Genomic DNA, 11699 nt, shown 5'->3' with positions numbered 1-11699 from the left:
GGGTCAGGTTGATGGATGTGGGCAATAGTGCTTCTAGAATTGCCTTTACCGGCCTACCCGAACGGTCCCAGTTGAACATGGTGTACTTGCTGGCATGCATGAAACAAAACGCAATTTTGGCAGCGGGTGGGCATGCACGTCGTAGGACCTGCTGCAAAATATGAATGAATTCGGACACCAAACGCACGTTGCGTCACGAGCGGCCAGTATTTTAGGGGTTTTTTATCGGGAAAATCCTACAAAATGCATAGAATGTCAGATATCACCGAAACTTGGCGTGCCTGCTTGCCATGATGACTCCAGTGTCTGGAAATTTTTTGGGTCAGGTTGATGGATGTATGAAAAAATTTAGGTCACGTTGATGGATCCCATTTTTATTAATTCTGTGTTCTTTGTATTGCCGTGCCATGCTGAATACATCCAAAGTTGTACTAAAAAAAGAATACATCCAAAGTTTGTCACAATAAAAGGTGTCCATTTTTATAGATTTATACCAAGTATCCTTTAGAAGTAGATTAGTTTTCTTTTACCATTCGTAACAACAAGACGATATATATGAAGTAGATTAGTTTTCTTTTACCATTCGTAACAACAAGAAGATATATATGGTTGCAGATTGTGTTCTTCAAAAAAAACATCTATATATACACACGCCCATAGAAAACCCTTGCGCTCGTATTCATCCGCCGCCGCCATCGCCGTCGTGTTACATTGCTTTGATGGCAGAAGAACCATGCTATTTCCCTATGTCAAGAAAAGCTTCGATGGCATCGGCACAACCTAAAGCATCGCCAGCTTCGCCATATCCTGAAGGAAGAAGCAAGGTTCAGGTTACGCAAACATCATCACACAAACTTTTCCATAGGACGTGTGCATCTCGATATTGCATAGGGAATAGCACAAGGGTACATTACGGACCTAGAATCTTTTTTTGTTTCAGATAATTGTTTGGAAAACTCTACTTAATTTATGCTATCTTAAAGAGATGAGTATCCCGAGTTATCTATTACCAAGTTTCAATCTCTTAGATATATTTCTCAAGTTAGATTATTTCCTACTGTTTGTTAGTTTGGCTTAGGCCCCATGTTCGGTAGATCTATCATGTATAGAGAAGAATCTGGCTTCTTTTTGCCTCCAATAATCGTCATCAACCAAAACTTTGTTAGGCCTAGTAGGGTGGAATACAAACATAGATTTGACTCCTTTTTTTTAATTTTTCCCATATGAATGACATGTACCTATGTTGTTGTGCCTTTCATCAGCAAGCATCACCTACCACAAATTCTTCCAGTAAGAAAAGTGGGATTACCGGTTCAAAGACTCCTACCACACCCAAGCTGCAGAAAGCACAAGTATGTACTAATATATGCCGAAAAATAAAATGTAGAACGATACGGAATTTCTAATTTTTGTCATCTTCTAATGTTAGGATGCATCACCCGCCATGGCTTCTGTAAATAAACCTTCTATAAACAAAGCGACAACGACTAGAGAGAAGAAGGTATGCATTTTTTAATTGGAACAACACACATAATAATAACTTGACAGTACAAAGCCTCTCTTGATCTTTCATCAATTTATCTAATTAGTATGATATTTACGTACAGAAAACAGTGGCCTGCTGTCAAGGTGCTATTTATGACCTTCTTTGGATTGTTTGCGATGATAATCAGAGGAAAAAGGTTACAGAATCTAGTCTGCAGGGGTTACTACATCTACGTGATATTCAAATTCGTCGCCAAACAGTAAAAAACTAGCTGATACTTTCGATCCGGAAGTTGAGGCATTTATTGTGAACAACAAACAGTTAAAGATACATCTGGAAGATGTAGTTAATATCATGGATCTGCCTTCGGCAGGGGGGATCCTTGATATTAAACTTAGGTATGCAGACAAGAAGCTTGAGTTCGAAAGAAAACAGAAACAAGCCCAACTGTTCAGATTATACGTAGACCCAAAAGAGCAAGCAATCACCTACAAGGGCCTAGTGCAACAAATAAGAGAAAGCAAAGGATCTACGGACGAACACTTCTTGAGGAGAATTGCTTTGTGTGTAATTTGTCGACTGCTATGTCCAAGTACAAAGTCACAAGTCAGTTCAGAATATTTGAACCTTATGTTGGACGATGGTGATGTAAGTAAGATAAATTGGGCAACCCTCACACTTGATCACCTGATTGCGAGCTTGAAGCAGTACAAGAACAATAAGCAAACAAATCTTGCTGGCAACCTCGCTCTCTTACAGGTAATACGTAATGACTATTTATTTCTGCGTAACAATGTACTTGAGCTATGGTTTTGCGTCTCATTTATTTTCACTATGTTGCAATGCAGGTGTGGTACTGGGAGAAATTTTATGTGAACAAAGTTAAGCACAATATAGATATAGATTACTTTCCTCGACAGAAGCCTTTGATACAATCATGGGACAAGGAGAAGGTGGCAAAGAGGGAACATGCCAACTTTGCCGAGGGAGATGTAAGTAAAGGATTGTGTACATGATCGTGCCACATAATTGAGTTTTACTTTCTTTACTATCATGTACTAACTATTCATCTCATATTATTCAAAATAGATTATTGAGCACCTCATGAGTGACGTGGAGTACGTTCTACACAGACCAGTGTATGCTAGCAATGAAGTACGCGCAATCAGAACCATATTTACTGCATTTCATACTACAAAACATATTCTAACTATATTCATCCTTATATATGCATGGCCGAACGTTGCAACAAATTCATAGAACTGTGCAAGTAATAGAGAATAAAGTCATGGAGAAAGAGTACATAGACGAATACAAGTACTTCAAGCCACTTGTTGATGGTCTGGCTGACATTGAACACAACACAAGCCTGACCAACAGAACCCTGCTTTGTGTTGTCAAGTGTTTGGAGGTAAAGTCTTATTCACTAATGCACAATTTTATGTTGCCAAATGATGTGTGATAGCAAGCACCACTTATTTCCCATGCAGGCTAATAAGTTTGTTCTTCCTGACATATCAGATGAAGAAATTGAGGTAATTTAAAAGATAGTTTACTTATCTGTTTGTGTGTCTTACTGCCTGTTAAACTCCCATTCTCCTTTATGTACAAGCCTTTTTGTAAGAAGGGTGACAAGTGCACATGGCACAAGGGACAACACAAAAGACAAGAGGAAGGAGAATCTGAACATGATGAAGAGGAAGGAGAATCTGAACATGATGAAGAGCAAAGAGAATCTCGTGAACATGACAGCGAGACACCTGCCAAGCGGCAGCAAGGGCTTTCAGGCACTAATATAGGTGATGAGGGTGACACAAACAGTAATGCCAAAGGGACGGTGCGTCGGTCAAACAGGAAATCAAAAACCAATAAAGAAGACGAGTATTCATACTATGACCATGAAAAGAGGCAACTTCGTGGTATGTCGCACACATCGTTGCCTGTCATGTAGTTGTATACCATTGTGCTTTCTTTATAACATAGATAAATCCACCTACTAATTGCAGGTCTGAAAGAAACACTACAATGGGTAAACAGACAAGATGATACAACGCCTTTGGCCCAAATTGGTGATATAACACTAAACAAATCATCCCTGCATTCCCTAACAGCCAATAAGTTGCCGGACAACAATGCCAGATATGTGGATTGCTTGGTAAGTATTTCATGCTTCACTTATTACATCTGCACTGGGATATGCACTAATCAGTGCTCACTTGCAATACTAGGCCATTGATGCTGGCATATATATCAATCGCACTATAGAGATGGCAAAAAAATCTTTGTCGAGAGCACAATTAATGTGCAAAAGCTCGTTGCAGATATAGAAAATCACACTATAGCGAGGAGTTCAAAAATTGACAAGTCTCGCTCAATTGCAAGGATCATTGCATATCTTGATCATGACATGGTACAACACAATAACTACCTGCTGAATTTTATTTACGAATTGTTTGGTCCTTGCTCTAACATATATGTTTATGCAGATTTTTTTACCCTTGAACGCTGGACTACACTGGTATCTGGCAGCCCTAGATGCGCTTAAAAGAGAAGTTCGGATTCTCAATTCAGCCCCTGCTGTTGGTCCAATGGATGAACTGGATCATGCGGTGAGAATATCCTTTTGTGCTCCTAGTACTACTGCAACTTGTAGGTTATATGCATTACTGACTACCAACAAACACTCTTCAGTTGGAAGCGATAACGGCGTGGTTCCAGCAGGCTGAAGAAAGAATTAAACAACTTCCAAACCCAACAAACTGGCCAGACTTCAACGTAGCCACGTGGGACAAGAAGACAATCAAAGGGCTGCCAACCCAGAAAGACGGGTACACACGTTCATCACTATGTTCTTAATTTGTAAACTCGATCAAGGCAATTCAATCCTAATTCATACTTGCAGGAGCTCTTGTGGACTCTACCTTCTCAAGTACATAATGCTTTGGACGGGATCCAAACTATCCAAAACATTTTCAAAGGTGCGCATATTTAGACTATTTCATGGGTGCATTGTACATTACTTCCTTGGTTAAGGAATTACTTTAGATACAGATGGCGTACATCCCAGGATTATCTTTGACTGTTCACCATTTGTATGTAGAAAGATATAGATATGTACAGGAGACAACTTGCACATGACATACTCAACAGTGACAGAAATTTACTCCGGAAAAACCAGCAGCCAACCAGACAAAGGCAATTCCTGACGATGAAGTTTCTACCAAAAAAAGAAAGAGGTCCAGGACGAGCACCAGCAGTAGAACTACACAATAGATATGGCTTTCGCATAGACATTCGTCTTAAATCAACGTTTTCCCATTTTCTCAATAATTCGGTTTGTAAGCAATAATTTGATGTTATTTACCCGACACTTGGTGTGCGACAATTTTCTTAATAATTCAGTTTGTAAGCAACAATTTGATGTTATTTATCCGGCACTTAGTGTGCCACTTAATTATTTGTATACATAGGTCTCTTAACGTTAACACGGTATCTTGTATTACTACTCATGTTTGGTCACTGACCAAATATGCTACCCGCATATCCAATACGTCAAGAAATGAAGGATTGTTTTCTGGCCTTGCAGTGAGCTACTAAATAATGGAGAAAACATATTTTCAAACATTGCAAGTTCTTACTTGTTAGAGACACTGAGCTACAAAAAAATGGACAAAACATGGTATCTATCATGTACTCAACATCATAATCTATTGTCTGATTTCATCCATAACCAATACAGAGAAAAGCTAAAGCAATTACCAAAGATAATGAGAAGGGCTGGGTGATCTTACGAAAAAGCCATCATATTGACAGAAAAATCCCCTTTCTACATGCTCCGGTGCCCCTAGATGGAGCAGCTGCTGGACGAACGGAGGTTGAGGGGTGGAGCCAACTCCGGCGCAACTAGATGGAGCAGCTGCACGACGAGCGGAGGTTGAGGGGTGGAGCCAACTCCGGTGCACGGCAGCCGGTCGGCGCAGCCACGTGGTTGAGGGAGGGGAAATCGCCTGAGGTGGAGAAGGAGGAGGCGTGCGCCTCGCCAAATACGGCCGCGGCCGCGGTGGCTGCCGCATCCGCCGCCGGAGAGGCTCTCGCCGGAATTGGAGAAGGCGGGGTGGAGCCAACTCCGGCGCACGGCAGCCGGTCGGCGCAGCCACGTGGTTGAGAGAGAGGAAAGGGCCTGAGGTGGAGAAGGAGGAGGCGTGCGCCTCGCCAAATACGGCCGCGGTGGCTGCCGCATCCTCCGCCGGAGAGGCTCTCGCCGGAGTTGGAGAAGGCGGAGGCGTCCGCCGCCCTACGCCGGAGATGGATAAGGCGGAGGCGCCTCGCCAAATACGTCCGCCGTGGCTCTCACCGGATTTGGAGAAGGCGGCCTCCACCGGAGTTGGAGAAGACGGAGGCGTCCGCCGCCCTCCGCCGGAGATGGAGAAGGGGTGGAAACGAGGGGCGAGCGGACAGGGAGATGGAGAGGGGGTGGAGACGGGGGGCGAGCAGACAGGCTACGAACGGACTGTACGAGAGGCAAATGGATCAGGAGATAATTATAACAACTGGTGATTACCCTTTTACCCCTGTCACCGAGGCACTCCACCTCTTTCCCGGTTAGTACTCCGTGGGACTGCTGCTGGAGTACCTGATCGCACAGTCCGTTGGATTAAGAAAAATGAACGGTGGCTAATCATTTCGGGTACCGTAAAAGAGCTCTATATTTATATGGTTATAAAGTTGTCAAAACTCTCTCTCTCTCTCTGGTTTCTTTTTATAATCATGATATAATTCTTTTGCCATGTCTATCTTTTTTTACTAATCTATATGTATTTCTTTGGCATAACAAAAAATGTATAAAATATTCGGCATGGTTTGCCTCTTGTTCATTAGAACATTATCTCTCGCTCATATTTCCCACCAAACTAACTTTCCATGAATATCCTCTATCACTATTATCATAGCTTTCTCTCCCTTAATTACTGTATGGATAAATTTTGTTGTGAGACATATATATTCTTACACAGTTGGGATGAACTAAAGGATACTTGATCTACGTGCTGTTCATTTTCTATTGTTATAGACACAATATCTTCTGTATGATATGTTGCTCATAGATGTACACATGGACTGATCTATCCACTCATCGTACTGAATGTCTTGCATTCATGAATTCATCCTGGTGAACTTTAATAATATATCTGATCAATTTTGCAATAAAATATACTCGAGCTTAGCAACCTTGAACTCAAGCACAACTCCGCGCGTCTTAAGTTTAACTCATGTGACTTCTTTTCCTCATGGAGGCCGCAGCGACGGATGAAATCGTCCGTTAGATGGAGATCAAGCCGGAGCGATCGTTCGTCAGATGAGCCCAACTCCACCATCGTCGTCACGTGCTGTGAAGGAGGAGCAGCCATCCCCATCGCACTGCGGCGTGAAACGGGAGCCGGCGACCCCACTCCAGCTAGTCAAGGAGGAGCCCAAATTAGACGCCATGTCAAGGAGGATCCCGCGTCCCCCCGCATAACCGCGGCGTCCAGATTGGATGCCGCATGGAGGAGGAGCCAACATCACCGCCGATGCTCAACCGGTACGGCCACATTGACCGGCCCATGTTGCCACCCCGCCACAATCGCCACAGGGAGTTCGTCAAGGACGAGCTGCTGCCCCGCGATCACCGACGTGCGATGATGCATCCTCCACCACCCTGGAGGCGGCGGTCCCTCGGGCTCGAGGATCGTTGTGTCTGAGGAGGAGTGCGTGGTTAGACAACAGGCATGGTATGACCGGTACATGCTGCCCGCCGATGCGCATTCGCCAAGTCTAATGCGACCCCGGAACGGGTCCATAATGACCCAGACCTTGCCGCCGCGTGGGCCCTCGACCGCTCTATCACCATCGTAGAGACGGCCGCCAGGCGCCGCCGCCGTCTTGACAGCAAGCTCGCAAATATTTGCGAGGAGCGGTCGCTTAGCGACTGCTCTACCAACGCCGGCAGGGGCAGGGCAACTGCCTGAGCTTTAAGGGCGTACTCGGCATTGGCCATGGCCGCCCTCCGCACCGCTCAAGAGGAGGTGAGCGGTAGCGAGTGGCCGGACAAGGCTGCCGCGGCGGACCATCGCCCTTCCGTCGTTGTAGGAACGACGATGGCACAGACGGGGACAACGGTGCGGCAGGGCAGGGCAGCCACGCGTATGAGGTGGTTGTTCGGTACAAGTTCTAGGATTTGTTTTCTAGTTTTTAGTTAAGCGATCAAAAATCGGCCTTTCATATAAATTATGTCCGAAATTTAATGAAATTGGTCCAGTTTGATGAAAATTTTCCGATTTGTTCAAATTAGTTTTGAATTATATGCGCCTAGCATTGGATGGTCGGCTACTGCATCCGTGTCTGCGAACTGGTTAGCATTGGAGGTGCCCCTTATATCACTACTCTGGGAAAGCTTCAGATCGCTTGGACCATTGGTTTATGAAATTTATGATTTTGAAATTTTAACTTGAAATTGACTGAATTTTACCAGGATTTCAAAGTTTACAGACATTTGAGAAAATTCAAAAATTGAAAAATACATGCATGTTTTACTAATTTGGGGAAGTTGTAGTTTATTTGAATCATTGGTTTGTGAGATTTATGATTCTAAACCTTCAGCTTCAAAATTTGATCGCCGAAAAGTGAGTCTAACTACCAATTTTGTTAGTTGAAAGATTTTTTCCCTCCGAATATTGTTTTTTTAACACAGTAATGATAGGGTTTTTTCTTGTTCTTTTTTGAGACTCGAACGATAATGATAGGTTTTTTTTCTTCTGAGAAATGAACGATAATGATAGGTATGTCCAAGGGACAGTGAAATAGGGCTTTTATCGGTCGTGCGTGGGTGCGGTGTGTGGGTCGCTTGCCCATCCAGGCTTCGGGCCTTCTTTGACTCTGCTGATCGTACGGCCACCGATGGGAATCCACGGAATCAGTACTCTGATCGACACCAAACAGCCTTCGCGCAATCACCGCCGCCATCAAACAAATCCACCTCCAAGGAAGCCATGGCCGCCGCCTCCTCCTCCACCGTCCTTGGTCCGTCTCCACTATCCGACGGCGACGGCGAGCGCCATGACCCCCCAAACTGGATCCTCCTGGACGGAAAAGAATTCTATGAGACCAGGTCTCACACGAGACCCATCCTGATGGATGACACGTGGCATTCACAAATCACAAAGCACCCCCACCCTCATTTAAAATCAGGGGGAGAAAGATTAGATGCTTTGTGATTTGTGAATGTCACATGTCATCTATCAGGATGGGTCTCACCTGCTAACCGTTAGATCTGGTCTCATATAATTTTTTTCCCTCCTGGACACCCTGGGCTACATCGCTGAATGCCCCAACGCCACCTTCGCCCAGGGCTCCACCAGCACCGGCTAACGCATCGAGGTGTCCTTCTGCACGGCCCGCCCTCCCCACGTCTCCACTTCTGCGTCCACTGCCCGGGCCTCGGACCCGCCGATTTTTCCTTGGCTCCCATGATCATCAGCGCGGAGGCCTCATCCTCTTCTGCGTGTCCGTCAGCCCTTCCATCCTCTTCAATCCGCGTTACCGTGAGTACTTCCTCTACAAGGCGCACCCTCGGTGCCCGGTGCTGGAGCTTCTTCCCCACCCGTACCCGCACCACTTCTGCGACTAGGAGGTCGCCCTCCTGAGCCTCGGCGACGACAGGGCTGAGTACGCCATTGCCATTCTCACAAGCAGGTGCCTGAAGGTGAGCCTCAAGGAGGATGGTACGCTCAACGAGACGGAGTTCGATCTTTGCCTATACCGCTCCTCCAAAGCTCAGGAGGGGTGGACATCCAAAGTGGTGTCCGTGGCAGATCCAGTGAGGGACGCGGTGTGCCCTGTGGATTGTGCACCATACCATGAGACAACCAAGGTGATCACGCTCCGGCGTGGCATGGTCTGCTGGGTTGACCTCTGGCGTGGCATCCTCCTCTGCAATGTGCTCGAGGAAAATCCCCTTCTCCTTGACATCCCGCTACCGCTGCCCGCGAGAGGTAACTGGAGACTCTACCACAAATCCAGCTCATACAAATATCGGGACATCACCGTCAGCCCGCTCAAGGATAGCATCGAGCACATTGAGACTGAAGTCTGCCCACCAAGAAACCCTCCTCCTGATGAGTCCTATATGGACTGGTTTCACCAAAAGCGCCGTGACAAATGGTGCAATGCACCTTGTACGGGTTGGAAGGCCAGGACATGGAGCCTATCGACCACCACGGTTCCTTCATGGAATGACTGGCGCCTTGACTGCACCCTCGATGTTGCTGACATCGATGTCCAACCAATCCATTCTAAGCAGCTGCCTAGCCCGAGGAGCATCAGCGACAACCTCAGCCAAGGGACGTTACTGCAATGCCTCATCATTGGGTTCCCCACCTTGAGCATGGATGATGATATTGTGTACATGCTTTCTAAGGCCTGCCCTGCGGACCAGATGGAAGTAGTGATTGCTGTTGATATGAGGAAGAAGGCGCTTCAGGGAGTGGCTAAGCTTGTTACTGGAAAAGATTTCACTGATACACGTATCTGCACCAGTGAAATCTCCAAATATCTTAGGAAAGATGAAGGTAATTTTGCTTACTACTTGCTTTGTGTATGTGTGACTACATGTATGAATTATCTGCTTATCTTAAACCCCCTCCGTCCGAAAAAGCCTCACATGAGACAAGCTTTTTCGGATGGAGGTATGTACTGATGAACCCCCACCGTACCAATGACAATTCATAAAAAATAACTACACCAATGGGTTCTTGGTAAGCATAGTGTGCCTATTGGGAACGTAACAAGCAATAACACCTTTAATAGAGAATGTGAACTGCTAGCAGTATTCAGCCATTGAAACCTTCAATCGAGGAGAATGTGAGTGGCTAATATAAAGAAATGGAAATCAGTGCATCTTGCCACTTTGCAGTTTAATGACTTCGCTTTGCATCAAAACCAAACCAAAACATGATTGAACCTCTTGTCATAGCATTTGCTTAGTGGATTCATTTTTTCTTACCAGTTGAATATATATGTAGCTAGCGCTCTGAAAGTGTTTCGCTTTTGTTTTTGTCCTTTTGTCTTCCAGTGATCAGGTAGAGCCTCAACAAGGTGTTTCTCAGGCAGTGCAGGGACTTGTCCAATTGGATGTGCATTTATACCCTTGAGTCAAATAACTTCATTCAACAACCAGAAAACAATACGGTTGAAAAATAGCTCAGTAATTTTTTTCCAACTATTGTGAATCTCTGTTAGACAATCAGTCCTTGGATGTTGTTGCCTCATCCTACAGGTATACATGCTAGCCAATTGGCCATCATTTCTGCATACTCTAGTTACATAATTAATTCAAATCTAATTAAAGTCTAGGATTTTGAGTTTGGGTTAGATATGATCAAACCATGCATGCTAGCCATTCATTGACGAAAATTTTAGTTGAACTGCTTACTTTACAACAAAATGATGTGTTTGTCCAACTATTTGTCCACCTGTAAATTTGTTGTGGGACATGCTTGATCCTCCACAATTGTTTTAGGATGGTTAAATTTTTCTAACGAGTATTAGATGTGTTTGCTTCGGGTTCCATGGCTGGAGGAGAATGCTGTGCAATATCCAAGTTCGTAACTACAAATGTAGTTAGTTTATTCTGCAACAAGCACCATCTTATCTCTGTGTCTATGCGTGCATGCGTGCCCCCTATACTCGCTCTTCCATGGTTGTCGTCCAAGTTCAAGTTTGAACTAAAACCATGGCAAGAATTATGGAATGAAGGGAGTAAAAAAATTCTTGGCAAGACACTCAAATCGCAATTTCCTCGGATATATATTACTGGTAGTGTACTATTCTTATGTCACTTAATAACCAGGTTAGGCAAACCTTGTTATGATAGGATTGATAGAAATTCCTCTTGTGGTTTCATCTCCATTACAAATTTTCTATTCTCATGTTTTATTTGAATTGTGTCAGGTAATTATCTCCCACATTCATGCATGTGTGGCCAATTCATAATGGCTATGAGTTTATATTGCTTTTGTGAACAAGGGATTGATCAATACATCCCAAACGGATAAATACAAATAGACTAATTTGTATATTTGTTCAACAATTGTCTCCGACACCTTCCTCCTAGCTTGAGTATGGATGCTGAAGTTAGCTGGAGTGTGGTGAGCGCGATCTCCACCCGCACTGAAATGAG

The 11699-nt window shown here is 44.5% G+C and overlaps 2 protein-coding genes across 2 annotated transcripts; both read left to right on the top strand.

Moving 5' to 3' along the window:
• Window positions 1–2116: 2116 nt before the first annotated feature.
• Window positions 2117–3722, top strand: LOC119333942. Its single transcript, XM_037606654.1, has 7 exons — window positions 2117–2245; window positions 2335–2478; window positions 2576–2604; window positions 2747–2897; window positions 2977–3021; window positions 3099–3405; window positions 3493–3722. The coding sequence occupies exons 1-7, from the start codon at window positions 2117–2119 to the stop codon at window positions 3720–3722; spliced, it is 1035 nt and encodes a 344-aa protein (XP_037462551.1).
• Window positions 3723–3819: 97 nt separating this feature from the next.
• Window positions 3820–4835, top strand: LOC119333941 (ubiquitin-like-specific protease ESD4). The gene is made up of 4 exons (XM_037606653.1): window positions 3820–4095; window positions 4178–4314; window positions 4389–4464; window positions 4587–4835. The coding sequence occupies exons 1-4, from the start codon at window positions 3961–3963 to the stop codon at window positions 4833–4835; spliced, it is 597 nt and encodes a 198-aa protein (XP_037462550.1). The 5' UTR covers window positions 3820–3960.
• The last annotated feature ends 6864 nt before the right edge of the window (window positions 4836–11699 follow it).

Source organism: Triticum dicoccoides, chromosome 7A, assembly GCF_002162155.2.
Source record: "Triticum dicoccoides isolate Atlit2015 ecotype Zavitan chromosome 7A, WEW_v2.0, whole genome shotgun sequence".
In the NCBI taxonomy this organism is placed as follows: Eukaryota; Viridiplantae; Streptophyta; class Magnoliopsida; order Poales; family Poaceae; genus Triticum; species Triticum dicoccoides.
This window is presented reverse-complemented; position numbering and strand designations above follow the sequence as displayed.